Raw genomic sequence first — 15584 nt, forward strand, 5'->3', positions numbered from 1 at the left:
AGTTCTAAATCGGTATCCAAAGCAGATTCAAAGCAATAGAGTGGAACGATTTCATTATTGCCAAAAAAAAGTATATAAGAGTTTTTATCAAGAAGTTGTAAAAATGTCAAAAAAATAAAAAGAGACAAGTACAGGTGGTGACCTAGAACTAAACCCTGTTCTTGTTCTTAAGCCCTCTTTAGGGATTGTTTTTTTCAGACATACCAAATTTTGATGAAAAAGAATGTTGATCACAAAAGGAAAATAAGAAAGAAAGGTTCTTGTCTTTTGGCTTTCTATGAAACCTGATAAGAGTTATATAATAAATAAATAGAGTTGTTGTCTATTTCTCGTGAACGAGAGGGCTGTAGATTGGGTACCACATGTGTCGTGTGATGTAATTCACTGTGTCCTCCTGATGGCATAACAAAAAAGATGCAATTAGACTCCTTTTTCTAGTTACCTTACACATGTTTCGATACCAAATAAATCTCAGTACTTGATTCATACCTTAGACATGTGGCCGAGATCTTTGGGACCAACATCGCCATGTCCTTCTGCAATGTCATCAGAAACCGCAGCTCGTAGAACAGCTGCCCCGACTTCAGCTGTTATATGTCGGATGCTGCGTATTTTTTTTTTGTTCAGAGACCAATTGCTTAACATAACAGTTTTAATATACTAAAGGAAAAAGCAACGGATAACAATGAGGGAATTAGAGAAAAAATACTTGTTGATTGAAGGGTAAAGGACGCCTTTTTGGACTTCTTCGTCGGTCATGTAGGATGCAAGGCTGTGCGTTTTTGAATATATTAGTCTTCAGCATTGTTATAAGCTCAATTTTAATAGTTGAAAACAGAAGATAACCAAACACAATTATTACCATTCGGCAGCTGCTAGCAGCATCCCATCAGTTACAATCCGTGCACCAGAGAGAAGAGTCCCTAGCCCTATCCTGGAAACGATAATGACCACATTGATTCTGTTAACAATCTATGGATTGAAATGCAATACAGTAAAACAGTTTTCAACAAAGAAAACGCACCCGGGGAATAGGTACATGTTGTTAGCTTGATTCACGTGTCCTACTTTACCATTCTCTACAAGTGGGACAATAAAATGTGATTAGTTTTAGATTGTAGCGAATTTAGATACAAAGACCATTAATGAATCCCACCATAACATACCAAGTTCAACGTTCTCAAATGGGCTTCCACTTGCAAAGACTATGTTTCCTCCGGCATGCTTGAAAGCATCAACAGCAGTGCACTCGGCTGTCACACAAAAAAATGTTAACGGCACAGTATTCAAAGATATTGTTACTTTATGTTGCAAAGCTATTAAATACACAAACCATTCAAGGTGGGATTCGACATAGCAAAAATGGCTGGCTTGCATGAGTCAGATTCTCGCATTGCCTTGAGAACCTTTGAAGATTGAAACCAGTAAACCATATAAGTAAACTACTAAATTAAGAAGATATCGTAAAAGTATTTTTTATTGTCTAAGAGAGTCACATACTTCTTCATGGAAGATACCACCAACTCCAGACAAACCAAGAAGAACATGTGGCCTCACCTTCTTCACCTGAACCCAATTTGAATTTAGACAAAAATATTAAAATACGATGATGTCTACCCTTTTCGGGACAGTAAATATATGGTAGAGAATGCACGTAAAGAACAGTACGTCAAAAGCTTAGGCTTACCACTTCAACGATACTTGCTCCCTCACGTATCTCAGCTGGATTTTTGGCAAAAGGTACAGCTCCTGGGTCAAGTTTTGTCCTCTCCGTGGTGACAAGACCCTGAAATGCAAATATTGTAAGTCGTTTTCAATAAGATATTCAAAGGAGCACAACCCTATGTGGAAAACAGATGATTAAACAATATGTTGACCAATGCAAAAAAAAAAATGGCTATTGGGTAACTTTTTAATGTTTTCTGACTTTTTCTAGGCAAGCTCTTAGTGGATGGATTAAAACAACTTCTAAAAGCAAGCTCTAAAATGACAATAATATGACAGTTTCAAAGTCAACTGACCTTCGGAACTACGCAAGCTTAATTATTTTATTATCAAGCAAGACAAACCGATTCAGATGATGTCAAGTAGGGGAAAACAAAAACTTACATCTTTATCTATCAGGTAAAAGTTTTTGGTTGCTTCAATTTCGCTGATACCTGCCATTCTTGCAACTGCCTGTACTGCCATCTTAGTTACACCAAGCCCAGCACTGAAAGTTATAAAAGAAATATACAATGCGAAGGTGAGGAGAAAGTTAATGCAAAAATATAAATACAGTAGTAAACGATTTCAAGTGAATAATATCCAAGTACCTTCCAGCTCCCACCACAACAATCTTTTGGTTCACAAAGTCGGATAAAGGCCGACCTTGAGCTCTTACTGTTCCCAATAGTCCAGCCAGTGCAACACCAGCAGTTCCCTGAGAAGTCACACACAAACTTTATTATTCAAAAAAAAAAAAGATATACACAAGGAGTAGCTATAATATAAAGCAGCTGGATTGCAACAATTTGAGCATACCTGGACATCATCATTGAACATGCAGAATTTCTTCCGATATCTTTCCAATGTTTGAAAAGCCCATTTCGCTTGGAAATCTTCGAACTAATATGATGGAATGAACCGTTTAGTCATCATTCCGACCAAAAAGTAAATCCAAAGAAGATACATACTAAGAGATATATACCTGTACGACTGCCTTTGGCCAACGTGTAAATGCAGCTTCCATAAATTCATCAATGATCTCAAGGTACTCTTCTCCTTCCAACCTAGGTTGTCTGACTCCTAAATCTATAGAAATGGGAAAGACACATGAATGAGATATTAAGGAGACACATCTACACAACATCGACCAATTAAAGGTCACAGCTTACAGAGATCATTCTGTAGGAGCTTTTCATTATTTGTGCCAACATCCAACATAATTGGCAAAACCTGCAGAAGAACAAGCATACAATTCCGAATAAGAAGATTGAAACTTTTGTTATGTACAGGAAGAAAAAAAAACACAAGATCATGTTGAGATTAACATACTCTCTGTGGATTGATTCCTGCTGCAGCGACATACATGTCGAGCTTTCCAATAGGAATCCCAATTCCCTGGACACCAAGATCTCCTAAGCCAAGAATACGGCTACCATCTGTGATGACAATCATATCAACTTGCTGAGCTGGCCAGTTATAAATCATAGACATCATCTCTCCTTTGTCTTTGGCACTGAAGTACATTCCTCGCGGTCTTCTGTACAAACCGGAATAGTTCTGACAAACAAGTCCAACTGTGGGAGTGTAAATAATGGGGGCAAAATCTTTGATGTTATCAATAAGGACCTGCAGAGAAGAAATGTAAATGTGTGAGCCTGAGAGGGATGTGTCAAGTGAGATAAATGAAAGAGAGCCAAACGCAAACTCACTCGGTAGTACAAAGTCTCATTACGGTCATGCAATCTATTCAACATCCTCCATTTAGCTAATGACACAACATTTTCAGGCTGTCCTTGAGTATTCCTCTCTAGGGAATGAAAAGACTCAACTGCCAAAATTAATAATACCAAAGTCTAAGAAACCCCCTCCCAAAGAAAAAAAAACAATAATCATCTAAAGAGTATATGGAAATGGATCTAAAAATCACATACTGAAACGATCATATTGTTGTTCACAGGACATAACACGAGGAGGAAGCAAGCCTCGTAGCCCCAATCTATCTCTCTCAGTCAAAGGAAAACCAGTGTCCTGTAGACAAAAAGAGAGCATAATAACAAACCAAAACAGCATTATGAGTTAAAGAAGGAATCTTTGTTTTTTTTTTGAAGAACCCTAGGAAAAAAAAATAAGAGAGGATGGATGGAGAGAGAGGACCTTGTTGAACCATGGATCGTGAAGAATATCAGCACCACGCTTGTGGACGATGCAAGGACCAGGAATCGCAGTGGAAAAGCATCGCCGAGATCCGCAGGTTCTTCTTACAGCAGCCGCAGCCTTAGAGAACCCAGCAATGTTCCTCCACATCATCGGTCCCAATTATCACTCAAGATCCCGACCCAACTCTACTACAGAACCGCAATTCAATGATTAAGACAAAAGTTCAAACCCAAAAAAAAAAAAAAAAAAAAAAAAAAAATTGAAAAAGAAGGATTAAATAAGAAAAGCCTACGATCGCTCCTCCTTACGTTTCCACAGTGTAATAATTGGATTGTTCCTCTCCCAGTCCAGCTTTTTTTTTAAGAGAGAGTAGAGAGAAGAAGCTGTCTGAGGGAGAGGGAAGATGTCTGAGCTGCCCGGAGAATAGTAAGACCTCTCTCAATGGGGTCAGACTCAGACAATAAATTATAAGGCATCTCTCTCTTTCCAATTCTCTCATTTTCAGAATTTACCATTTTCCAATTCAAAGTGAGAATTTAATTATTTTTCTTCAAAAAGTCGTAAACACAAGGAAATTGCCCGAAACAAAAACGGGCAATGAGGGGTATAGAGGGAAATATGAATAAAAATATCGCCACGTGGACGGTTCTAAATCATTTTCCTATCAGATTGGCGATGAGACTAGAGGTGAAAGGACATTGACCAACTCGCCGTTAGATCATTGCCACGTGTATCCGCGTTATCGTATTCCCGCTTTTGCCCATGCGTGTGCATGTAGTAAAAAATATTACGTCTTCCTAAAATAAATTAAAGAAATTGGAAAGGTAATATAAATTTGAAAGATTCGAGTATTTTAAGTGAAAACCATCCTTTTGAAAAAATTATTCGCTGCGGCGACTTGACACCGTCAGCTTTTAACTCTAACCACTGCTTTCTACCATTCATTCATTCATGTGTAGAAAGGAAAGGATAAATAAATGTGATTTCTAATTAACAAATTTAAGGGCCGACCCCAAAACAAAAAAAGGGGGATACATGTACTTTAGTCTTTAGGGATTATTTATTTTTGGCATAAAGAAAACATTTAAGATGTGCTAGTAGTACTTCACAATCAAACACACAAACACTAACAATAATCTTCAATTTCTTTTGTCGGCGTCTAACTGATTTGATATTCATGTAAATAATGTAGTTTGAACAGAAAGATCCTTTTACTATGCTTGTACAGTTGGTGCCCCTTCATGGTTAGGAGAGAGACCTTTTTTTTTTTTTTTGATCAAAAAGGAGAGGAGAGAGAGACCTTTGTTTTGTTCTTATAGTAATTCAAGAAATGTATCAAATGCTCATTCTGGCCATTGTAGGCATAATCTTAGATATATTCTGCATACTGGTATACCAACAATTCAATCACGTAGCCGACTTTATATGCTGATATGCTGATTCCTAAAGCACTAATTCGAAACTAACTAGGTCAAAGTAAAATCGTATATGATGATTCTAACTAAAACAAAGATTGGATTCTGCCTTAGATAAAACCCACACCTAGGTTATTCACCCACAGATTTACAGAACACTGATCAATTGGAATATGGAAAAAAACATTAAATTCCTTGATTTGGGAAGATTCCATGTGTTCTACATGGCAATGCAAAAGACATATTATTATGGTCACAGAACTATGAAATTCAAAGACAGAGCCAGAAAGGTTTTTTTTCTTTTATGCTCACATTGTCTGCAAATAAGAGACCAATTAAAGGGTTCTCTCCAAACCAAGCAAAATACTTTAATGCTCTTTTTCGTAATCGTCCTTGGTTCCAAAGTTCTTGCACCACATCTGTGAAGGAATTGGGCGTACTGGCATGTGTGGCCTTTGCTGAAAAAACAAAAACAAAAAAAAGGTTCTTAAATTATGATCATCAAACAAGAAAGCTGAAACTATATACAAACAAAATACAACAATTTAGGTGCCCATTTTTGTCACCAGGGACTCAAGCATTAGGCTACAATATATAAAAGCAATGCAAGTCTTCAGTCACTAACATCCAAACCACTCTCTTAAACTTATTTGGCGCACTGAAGTTGCGGGGTTCCAGAAGATTAGATAACAATTTCGAACTAGTACTACATATTCAACTGAACTTTTCTCAAAGAGAAGAACAAAAACCAAACCAGGCAAACTAGGAAAATATTCAATGAAATCTCCCAGAGGTGGTACACAAATAACACAAAGTAACTAACATACAACAGAAAGTAATGTGGTGATCGAAAACAGGCTTTGGTGGGCTCATGAGATTCACAAAGGGTGCAGGTCAAAGACAAACATCAAGAATAGGTTCCCATTTTGCAAAATAATATACAGTAACTCATAGACTATTGGCCAATGATTTAAATGGTAATGACTGGCGAAGTCACGATATTACACATGAAACCGAGTACAAGAAGTTTGTAAGTTTCACAAAAACAACATTTGTGTGTTTTCCAAAACTGCCTGCTTACGAAACATATTAACTAATGCTCTGTTAGAGTAGCTTCACACAAACTGTATGATCAAAAACTTGATAACATTGCAGGAGTAGATAGATAGCCACTAATATGTATAGCAGAGCATTTAATAAGCTACAGATATATTATCAAGGATAATAGCAATACAAAGGTTCCCTAAATCACAGTAGATATTGAATAATAAATGGCTGTATTCAATTCTATTTCCAGAAACCACTGAAAACTATTGACAAACACAGACCAAGAACAAAGGCAAACGTGAGTGAAGAAGAGTAAATATAAATCCAGAATCAAATTCCAAGCCATTCCCTTCTACTCATTGAATACATAATGTTATTCATACAAAGTGATACTCTTAATTTGCTTTTCGAATCCAAATGGTCTCGAGTGGTTTATAAGGAGGATCAAAGAAAAGAACAATACCTCGAGCTTAGCAGATAACTTGGCAATGGGGATGCACACAAGGAAAACACCGAACATAGCGATGGCGGTGTTCCGACGCCAATGCTTGGGTCTACAGTTAGGCCCACCAGACATACTCCAAACTTTGGCTCTGAAATCGCCACCTTCTCCTCCGTGACCATGTCCATGCTCAGCTCCTCCCATTTTTCCTATAGATCGGATCGATTAGTTCCACCAAACACCGATTCCTTTACCTAATTCGATGGCCAGATCGATCAGTAACATTAAATGTAGAATCAACAAACCCTAGCCTGCTAACATCTACATAACTACCGACATTGATGCTAGATTCAACGAATTGGGTTTTCAAATAGCATGATTCCAGTGGATATGTGATTAGAAATCGGCTTACCTTAGCAAAATCAGAAGGATCGCAAAGAAAGAAGAAGACGAAGAAGATGAGACTTCCCTCTACTTTGTTCTACAGAGGGTAAGTAGTAAGAGAGGGGTGAACCAAACGAATGATGGCATTTGTCTGTAATTTATCTGAATTCTCAGGGTCTTTATTATGTCTGGAAGAGTGATCAATATTTGGGCCTTCTCTTCAGGCCCATTCTCTCTTTCTCGGTAGATTAATCCCACAAACGACACGATGTTTGCGTCTCTAACTCAAGAACGGTAGACAGGTTTTTCGTGTCTCTAATTCCTTCTGGAGGTTCCCAAGGGGGTTTCGCCTGCAAAACAATGGCTGGCGACGGAGCAGATCAAAGTCGGCGCTTTTTCGTGGCGGTTCACGTCGGAGCCGGATATCATGCGGCGGCTAACGAGAAATCTCTAAGATCAGTCATGAGACGCGCTTGCCTAGCCGCGTCGACCATTCTTCGCCAGGTCTTTATATCAGTTTCAGTTTCTTTGCTTTTGTTCTGCTCTATACCAAGATTGATCAAAGCTCTAGAGTGCATTAACTTGATGTGTGGACTTTGTTTTATCTGTTGAGTTTAGGATTCTGGTGAGTGCATAGATGCTGTTTCAGCCGCCATCCAAGTTCTAGAGGTACTTACTTGTTTGGTCTTTGTCCTTTGATTAAAGAAGAACTCAAACTCTGTAGATTCCCGCAATGGCTGCTTAACCATGAATCTTTGTCACAACAGGATGACCCGAGCATAAATGCTGGTAGAGGCTCTAATCTGACAGAAGATGGTCATGTGGAATGTGATGCTAGTCTTATGGATGGTGATTCAGGGATGTTTGGTGGAGTTGGAGCAGTTCCAGGTATACTTATAAACCTCTCATCACTCAAACCTTTCTTCTTTTACGTGTTTGATACATTACACTACTTGTGGAATTGCTGAATACATTTTGGACGATTGAACTGTAGATCAGGTGCCAGAAATGCTATCAAGATTGCTGCTTTGTTGCTGAAAGAGCAGACGAGTGGATCAACTCTGTTAGGCCGTATACCTCCTATGTAATGAATCACTCTTCTTCGTTCTGTATATTAACTCAACTTTGAATGTGTTTCGTCGCTAGCACTGAAATTTCTCATCTGCCTCCCCCCAGGTTGTTGGTTGGTGAAGGAGCTCGACGTTGGGCTGAATCCAAAGGTGTTCTTTTGCCTGAAACTGTCACAGAAGCTGATCAGGTTTAAGATTTTAACATTCTCTTTCCTATAATGTCAGTCATCTTGTTGTTTTATTCCTTGAGAATGATCTTTGTGTCCTACGTATTGGTTTTGTTTAAACAAGTGGCTGGTTACAGAGAGAGCAAGAAATCAATGGAGAAGGTTCAAGACCATGCTTTCTGAGCTAGAGGCAAAGAGTACCCTTCCTGCTGAAAGGGAAACCATGAAGGATGAAGCATGTGAGGATAAACCATCACCCTGTGCAGCAGGAGATGAAGATAAGATCATGGACACTGTTGGCGTAATTTGTGTTGACAGTCAAGGACACATTGCGTGTGGTTCCTCAAGTGGTGGTATCGCAATGAAGGTAATATTAATCAATTCCTAGTTGTTCTTTACTACTGATAGAAAATTTTATTCTCTCTTTTGGATAATGCATTTCAGATTAGTGGCCGTGTGGGTTTAGCAGCAACTTATGGTTCTGGTTGTTGGGCATCCTCTAAAGGACCATTTGGAGTTCCATTTCTAGTTGGCTGTTGTGTGTCTGGAGCTGGAGAGTATCTTATGAGAGAATTTGCAGCTAGAGAATGTTGTACTTCATTGTCAATGTATATATCCCTTATCCTTCGTAATGGTTATGCTTTTCTTGATGTGGCCTTCTCCTTTAATAACAAAGCTAAGAAGGGATTTCTTATGCTCTTAGTTCACAGGCTGGTCCAGCATCTGCAGCCATGAAGGTCTTACGTTCTGTAATGCAACAAGAGGGTTCAAAGGGTGGAATTGCTGACAAAACTGCTGGAATTCTAGTAGTTCAGGTGGATGCATCTGTGGCGGTAAACCCAAGTTTTTTAACAACCTATTTGACTTTTCTTTGATCTGAATCTTACTTACTCTGATTTTTCTGATTACACTCTAAAGGTCCCTGGAAATAAGCCAGAGCTGAATGCTGTTGAGATAGCTGCTGCTTATTCGTCACTGTCGTTTGGGGTGGGATACTATGGGAACTCTATAGAGAAGCCAAAGGTATGGCCTTTCCTTTCGGTACCAAAACAAAACCTTGTCATCATTAATGGTATAGCTTGAGAACTAAGTTTAGGATCATCGGGTCTCTTTGAACAGATTTCGATTCTCAGGACGAGGAGACAGACGAGCAAGGCTGGGGTAGATCATTTTGAAGCCCGGATTGATCTCCGCTCAACTTGTTGCTGATTGCTTTCTACTCTCTCGAAACTGAGTGGAGAAAAATAGTCCGGATGGGACGCATCGCCCTTTCATTCAACATGTATGTAAAAGTAACTCTGGATCAAGTAACAAGAACATGAAGACAAGATATAATTATGGCAAAAGATAATTTTTTATCTGGTTTACTACTTGGTTTGATATATTTTGTTGGAACTGTCAAGATTTTTTCCATGTTGAACGTGATATGATACATGAATGAAGGTAAAGATGAAGAGATTGTATAGACACTTTGGTATGACATGGCCATGAATGTTATGGAAAATTAATTCAGTTATCTGCTGCATAGTCATCACTGTCTTTTGATGTGGGATACTATGGTAAATCTGTAGAGAAGCCAAAGGTATGGCCGTCCTGTCTTACATACACAAAGAAAAACTTTCATCATTAGGAACTTGAAACTTAAGTTAATCTGACTTGATTAAAAACAAAAGAACAAGGAAATTTTAATAGAAACCAGAGCAAAAATCATTGGCTTGAAAAACTAAAGTAAGATTTCAAAAAGGCCAGCAGTCATCTTTTAAGTCACTGGAAGTTGTGAATTTTCTTGGCTGATGCTAAAGTGTTGAGTAGAAGCATGGCTATGGTCATTGGTCCTACACCATCAGGAACAGGAGTGAAGGCTGATGCAACTTTTCTAGCCTCCTCATAGCAAATGTCTCCAACCAATCGATACCCACGAGCATCACTTGAATCCTGCAGGTTCTTATTTTTTTCACATATTGGATTTGATTTGATCATTGGTTATATTGCCATATTTCAATATCATCCACTCACCTCAACACGTTTAGTCCCAACACCGATGATGACTGCGCCCGGTTTTATCCAGCTTCCTCTGACCATGTTTGGTTGTCCAGCAGCTGAGATTAAAATATCAGCTTCTCTTGTAATTTCTTCAGGGTTCTCTGTTCTTGAATGGATAATGGTAATAGTTGCATCCTCCCTCTACATTCACATATAATACATCAATTAAGACTGAAAATGTAACTAATGAATGATTAATAATCCCAAAATGGCATCTTTATACCTGCAGTAACAGAGCAGCTGGCATACCAACAATGTTACTCCTTCCGATAACAACCGCTCTTTTACCCTCGATTTCAATGTTGTATCTATGCAATAACTCAATGCATCCTTTGGGAGTACACGGAACAAATAAGGGTTCTCCTCCGCGCATGGCAAGGCGTCCAATGTTTAGCGGGTGAAATCCGTGCACGTCTTTCTCTATACTAACCGCATTCAATATGTTCTGTTCATCCATATGCTGCACAAACATCCCAAAACACTATTGTAGTTCACTCTTTATTTAAGATTTAAGTTATGAACATGATCATGGACTTTGTTTACCGATGGCAGAGGCAACTGAACAAGGATTCCATGGACACAAGGATCATCGTTGAAGCCTGAGACAGATCTCAACACCTCCTCTTCTGATGAATCTTCTGGTAAAAGAACTTCGAATGATTGAATTCCAGCGGATTCACAAGCTTTCTTCTTGTTCCTCACGTAAGTTGCGGATTCCTTGTTCTCCCCAACAAGGATTACTGCTAAACCATGAACCACACCGATTGATTCCTTCATTCTTGAAACTTCGGTTTTGATATCATCCCTAATCTTTTTTGCCTCAGCCTTTCCATTAATTACAATTGCGAATGGAGAAGAAGAGGAGCGTATGGAGAGAGTGCAGCCACGGCCAGACGCAGTTGACCGTAAGCTGGCGCACGGGCGGGGGAGGTAGGAACCATTGCGGCGGTTTAAATGGTTGTGACGCAACATCGTGGAGGAGGAACAATCTGTAAAAATCAGCGACGCCATGTTTTGAAAACTAGGCAAACAGAACAGTAGTCGTGTCTTCCAACTTAAGTTAGGTTTTAACAGAAACAAAGTAGAATTGTTTCCAGATTAACTTATGTTCAAAGGTAGAGTTATACAAGCCTAGAGATAGACTTGTAGAGAAAGATATGTACTTATCCTAATTCCTAAACACAGTAGGACTTATCTCTTAGAATTAATAATATTTCATGTATATCATATCATATTTATATTTATACAAGACGCCACTTTTTGAATTGTTTACTAGACAACGAGTATACTTTTTTTTTGGTAATGACTAGACAACGAGTATACTGTTGTGTATCTTATGAGAGGATTTTCAGTTTGCAGCTATAGAGTGTTGTACTTTATTGGCACTGTATATGTCCACATCCTATTTAATGGTTGGGTGTGGCTTATTCTTCTCATGCGGGCCGGGGCCAGCACCTTCGGTATGAAGGCTTTACGTTCTGTAATGCAATAAGAGGGTTTAAAGAGTGAAACCGCTGACACAGCTGCTAGAATTCTACTAGTTCAGGAGGATGCTATTGTGGCTGCTACTCCCAAATTTTAGAAGAGCCTTCTCCGTTTCATTGATGTGTTGTTTAAACAAGTTTCACGTACAAGAAGAAGTAAAGAAACACATAATTGTATGTCTGGTTTCATAAAACCAAACAAAAACAAACAACAAAAGAAATAGATACTTTCGAAGACCAGAGCAAGCAAGCTATTGGAATATTACTGCTGGCCTTTCTTTTAAAGCTTTTAAGGTTACATGAAGTTGTGATTTCTCTTGGCTGCGGTTAAAGTGTTGGATAGAAGCATAAGTAAGGTCATCTTGAGTCGTCCGCCAACTTTAGCATATGTGATGAGTGATGCAACTTTGCAAACCTCCTCATAGCAAATGTCTCCGACAAGTCGATAGCCACACGGATCATTTGGATCCTGCAACTGCAATATATAGTGACACATATTGGTGACTAATATATTACTCAAAATTCTAACTGCATATTCCAAAAATTGTTCACTTACGCCAACAAAACTAGTCCCAACATTGATGACGACTGCGCCCGGTTTTATCCAGCTTCCTCTGACCATGTTTGGTTGGCTAACAGCCGAGATGAGGATATCAGCTTGTCTTGTGATTTCTTCAGGGTTCTTGGTACTTGAATTGATAATGGTAACAGTTGCATCTTCTCTCTACGTACCATTTACACAAAAATATACATATATATACATATATATATATATATACATTAAGAAAAAGCAATTAACAACAAATGGCATATTATATATTTTTGGGAAGAGCCTTCTCCGTTTTATTCATGAATTACCTACAGTAACAGAGCAGTAGGCGTATCAAAAATGTGACTCCTTCCGATAACAACAGCTCTCTTTCCTTTGATCTCAATGTTGTAATGGTGTAACAGCTCCATGCATCCTTTTGGACTACGCGGAACGAATAAGGGTTATCTTCCGTGCATAGCTAGGCGTCCGATATTTAGTGGGTGGAATCCGCCAACGTCTTTCTCAACACTAACTCATTATGTTATGCTCATCCATATGCGATGGTAGAGGCAACTCAACAAGGATTCCATGGACACGAGGATCATCGTTGAAGCGTGATACATGTTTCAACACCTCCTCTTCTGAGGAATCTTCAGCTAGACGAACTACGGTTGTTTTGATTCTAAAGGTTCCACTACTAACTATATAAGCTTCGTTGGAAACCAGTATGTCCCCAACAAGGATTACTGCTAATCTAGGAACCGCACCGGTTGATTTCGTCATTCTTGAAACTTCGGTTCTGGGTTCAGTCATAATTGGTTTTCCCACAAAACTTTCATCTATTACCATGGCAGCATCAGCTGAACAGAAAAGGGAAGATTTGTCAAGAGGTTCACTCAATATGATAATTGAAAATTCGTGCTCAATTAGATCGAAAGGTTTAGTTTATACCAGAGGAGCGAATGGAGAGAGTTCGGTCACGGCCGGACGTAGTGGTCCGTAAGCTGAGTTGGCCGACGCATCGGCGGGGGAGGAAAGCACCGTTACGGCGGTTCAAATGGATGAGAGGAAACGTCGTGGAGGAGGAGCGATCGGTAAACATCATAGACGCCATTTTTTTTTGTTTAACAAGGAAAACAGAACAGTAAGTTAGGGTTTAACATAAATAAATAAAGTAGAATTAATATTTTATAGAAGAAGAAAAGGAAAAAAGACCAAAGCAAAACAATTGGCTTCCAAATGATGAAATCGTAGGATCAGGGTTTTAGTGAAGAAGATAAGTTAATGACTTTGATATTATTTCTCCTTAAACTTCCTGGTTACAACACTGTTCATATTTATACTATCGAGGATTAGGTTTAACATGTCACCTCTACCTCTAAACCCTTGAACCTATTGGTCAACATAATCTTTTGATTGGAACAGCTGTGATGACTTTTACTTTTGAGACATTGCTTGACAGCTTCCTTCTTCTCATCTAGATTCTTCTTTTCTTCGTCTTGTTTTGTAGGTGGACTTAAGACTTTCTTATTGGACTCCAATTCCTTGGTGGATTCTGACTTCTTCTCAACGGGCTTGGGCTTCCAAACTATCTTAGTCCCAATAACTTTTGGTTTTGTCTCTTTGTTGTCCAAAGAGAATTCTAGGTTAGAGTTCGAGTTTGATTCTCTTTTGTCCTCCTCTGCGTTGACTGAGCGATGAACCTCAGATCGTCTATTAGCCCCCAGCAAACTCGACGTGGGTGGAACAGCGACGCCGAGTTTGGATTGAAGAGCAGCAAAAGGCCCCGGTGGTAACAATTTGGTAAATATGTCCGCGATTTGGAATTGATTGTGAATATGAGTGACGACGATGTTGCCAAGAGCCACCTGTTCCCAAACGTAATGATAATGAGTCAGGAAGTGCTTGGTTTGCTTGTGAAAGGCTGGATTCGCCAAGAGGTACACTGCAGAGAGATTGTCACAGTACATATCTGGAGTGCGATGCAGAGGGATCCCCAGTTCCTTCATGATCTTACAAAGCCATGTAATTTCAGACGCAGCTTCTGATATAGCTCTATATTCTGCCTCTGTAGAGCTTTTGGAGACAGTATTTTGTTTTTGTGATTGCCAAGAAATGATATTACTGCCCAAGTAGGTACAAAAGCCACCAGTAGATCGACTTGTAGTTTTGCAGCCTCCATAATCACTATCACTGTAGAGACTTGTAGTCTAAAATCTGTATGCTTATTAAAGGAGATTCCCATTGTGATTGTTCCTTTGACATATCTGAGAATTCGTTTCAGGAGATGGAAGTCGGATACTGTCGGCTCATGCATCCGCTGGCAAACAAAGTTGACAGCAAACTGAATGTCTGGTCGAGTCTGAGTAAGATATTGGAGCTTGCCTGCCAAACTTCGAAAATGAGTAGGATTCTCAAAGAGCGGTTACTGAGGTTTTATCTGACTAAGTGTTTGTGGCAAAGGAGTTGGCATTAGGGCACAGTCGGTCATTCCTGCTACGGCAAGGAGGTCCTCTGCATACTTTTGTTGTGAGAGGAACAGACCAGCCAAATGCAACTGAACTTGGATTCCCAGAAAATAGCTAAGTTGCTGATATGTCTATATTTTGTCTCTCCTTAGCATATATTTATCATTCATTTAGCTAGGATAACTCATTCGTTTGCATCATTTTCTAGTCTTTTCTTTACAATTTGCATGTCTAGGTAGTTCTTGCATCATCCTTGCATACATTGTGCATTTCGGAGTATTTCAGGTATTGAGGAGACGTTGGAAGCGCATCTGTCCGAGCCATGCTCCCCAGCGTTTGTCCGAGCCATGCTCCCTAGCGCGTTTGTCTGAGCCATGCTCCCCAGCGCATCCGTACGAGCCATGCTCTCCAGCGCGTCCGTCCGAGCCATGCTCTCCAGCGCGTCCGTCCGAGCCATGCTTCCCAGCGCATCCCTCCGAGCCATGCTCCCCAACGTCCGTCCGAGCCATCAGCCATGCTCCCCAGCGTGTCCGTCCGAGCCATGCTCCCCAGCGCATCCGTCCGAGCCATGCTCCCTAGCGTCTGTCCGAGCCATGCTCCCCAGCGTCCGTCCGAGCCATGCTCCCCAGCGTCCGTCCGAGCCATGTAACATTGCATTCCATTCGACG

At 39.7% G+C, this 15584-nt stretch overlaps 4 protein-coding genes and 1 pseudogene across 10 annotated transcripts; 1 reads left to right on the top strand and 4 right to left on the bottom strand.

Moving 5' to 3' along the window:
• On the bottom strand, positions 72-4325 carry LOC104705320 (NAD-dependent malic enzyme 2, mitochondrial-like). 4 transcript variants are annotated; one of them, XM_010421304.2, is made up of 19 exons: positions 4173-4325; positions 3862-4049; positions 3639-3735; positions 3417-3535; positions 3037-3333; positions 2877-2937; positions 2690-2793; positions 2524-2607; positions 2316-2422; positions 2110-2212; positions 1688-1786; positions 1501-1566; positions 1334-1406; positions 1167-1253; positions 1025-1079; positions 863-934; positions 710-772; positions 490-604; positions 72-394 (listed from the first exon to the last, which is right to left on the bottom strand). In XM_010421304.2, exons 2-19 carry the CDS (start codon positions 4012-4014, stop codon positions 323-325), a joined length of 1827 nt encoding a protein of 608 aa, XP_010419606.1. In that variant the 5' UTR covers positions 4015-4049; positions 4173-4325; the 3' UTR covers positions 72-322. The 4 variants fall into 4 exon arrangements, with proteins under 4 accessions (XP_010419606.1, XP_010419603.1, XP_010419605.1 ...); XM_010421301.2 differs by having other exon boundaries at positions 3862-4052; XM_010421303.2 differs by having other exon boundaries at positions 4157-4325.
• LOC104705321 lies at positions 5446-7290 on the bottom strand. Of its 2 annotated transcripts, none has more exons than XM_010421306.2 (3): positions 7181-7290; positions 6790-6977; positions 5446-5737 (listed from the first exon to the last, which is right to left on the bottom strand). In XM_010421306.2, exons 2-3 carry the CDS (start codon positions 6970-6972, stop codon positions 5648-5650), a joined length of 273 nt encoding a protein of 90 aa, XP_010419608.1. In that variant the 5' UTR covers positions 6973-6977; positions 7181-7290; the 3' UTR covers positions 5446-5647. The 2 variants fall into 2 exon arrangements, with proteins under 2 accessions (XP_010419608.1, XP_010419607.1); XM_010421305.2 differs by having other exon boundaries at positions 6790-7022.
• Positions 7457-9843, top strand: LOC104705323 (putative threonine aspartase). 3 transcript variants are annotated; one of them, XM_010421309.2, is made up of 10 exons: positions 7457-7656; positions 7771-7821; positions 7920-8040; positions 8147-8185; positions 8328-8410; positions 8514-8756; positions 8834-8997; positions 9093-9222; positions 9308-9412; positions 9509-9843. In XM_010421309.2, the coding sequence occupies exons 1-10, from the start codon at positions 7513-7515 to the stop codon at positions 9596-9598; spliced, it is 1170 nt and encodes a 389-aa protein (XP_010419611.1). In that variant the 5' UTR covers positions 7457-7512; the 3' UTR covers positions 9599-9843. The 3 variants fall into 3 exon arrangements, with proteins under 3 accessions (XP_010419611.1, XP_010419610.1, XP_010419609.1); XM_010421308.2 differs by having other exon boundaries at positions 7458-7656; positions 8152-8236; positions 8329-8410; positions 9093-9204; XM_010421307.2 differs by having other exon boundaries at positions 7459-7656; positions 8152-8236; positions 8329-8410.
• On the bottom strand, positions 10154-11443 carry LOC104705324 (bifunctional protein FolD 4, chloroplastic-like). The gene is made up of 4 exons (XM_010421310.1): positions 10976-11443; positions 10656-10892; positions 10406-10573; positions 10154-10324 (listed from the first exon to the last, which is right to left on the bottom strand). The coding sequence occupies exons 1-4, from the start codon at positions 11441-11443 to the stop codon at positions 10154-10156; spliced, it is 1044 nt and encodes a 347-aa protein (XP_010419612.1).
• Positions 11989-13722, bottom strand: LOC104705327 (annotated as a pseudogene).

Source organism: Camelina sativa, chromosome 8 (assembly GCF_000633955.1).
Source record: "Camelina sativa cultivar DH55 chromosome 8, Cs, whole genome shotgun sequence".
In the NCBI taxonomy this organism is placed as follows: Eukaryota; Viridiplantae; Streptophyta; class Magnoliopsida; order Brassicales; family Brassicaceae; genus Camelina; species Camelina sativa.

What these genes read in the sequence shown, in the direction of transcription:
- LOC104705321 (XM_010421306.2), bottom strand. Translation starts at nt 6,972, where the DNA reads ATGGGAGGAGCTGAGCATGGACATGGTCACGGAGGAGAAGGTGGCGAT. An exon ending in AGTTATCTGCTAAGCTCGAG is followed by an intron (nt 5,738 to 6,789) that starts GTATTGTTCTTT and finishes TTGTTTTTTCAG; the next exon opens with CAAAGGCCACACATGCCAGT.
- LOC104705323 (XM_010421307.2), top strand. Translation starts at nt 7,513, where the DNA reads ATGGCTGGCGACGGAGCAGATCAAAGTCGGCGCTTTTTCGTGGCGGTT. An exon ending in GTGGTGGTATCGCAATGAAG is followed by an intron (nt 8,757 to 8,833) that starts GTAATATTAATC and finishes AATGCATTTCAG; the next exon opens with ATTAGTGGCCGTGTGGGTTT. An exon ending in ACTCTATAGAGAAGCCAAAG is followed by an intron (nt 9,413 to 9,508) that starts GTATGGCCTTTC and finishes CTCTTTGAACAG; the next exon opens with ATTTCGATTCTCAGGACGAG.
- LOC104705320 (XM_010421304.2), bottom strand. Translation starts at nt 4,014, where the DNA reads ATGATGTGGAGGAACATTGCTGGGTTCTCTAAGGCTGCGGCTGCTGTA. An exon ending in GCTCCTACAGAATGATCTCT is followed by an intron (nt 2,794 to 2,876) that starts GTAAGCTGTGAC and finishes CCATTTCTATAG; the next exon opens with ATTTAGGAGTCAGACAACCT. An exon ending in GTTGTGGTGGGAGCTGGAAG is followed by an intron (nt 2,213 to 2,315) that starts GTACTTGGATAT and finishes TATAACTTTCAG; the next exon opens with TGCTGGGCTTGGTGTAACTA.
- LOC104705324 (XM_010421310.1), bottom strand. Translation starts at nt 11,443, where the DNA reads ATGGCGTCGCTGATTTTTACAGATTGTTCCTCCTCCACGATGTTGCGT. An exon ending in TTCAGTTGCCTCTGCCATCG is followed by an intron (nt 10,893 to 10,975) that starts GTAAACAAAGTC and finishes ATGTTTGTGCAG; the next exon opens with CATATGGATGAACAGAACAT. An exon ending in CAGCTGCTCTGTTACTGCAG is followed by an intron (nt 10,574 to 10,655) that starts GTATAAAGATGC and finishes ATGTGAATGTAG; the next exon opens with AGGGAGGATGCAACTATTAC.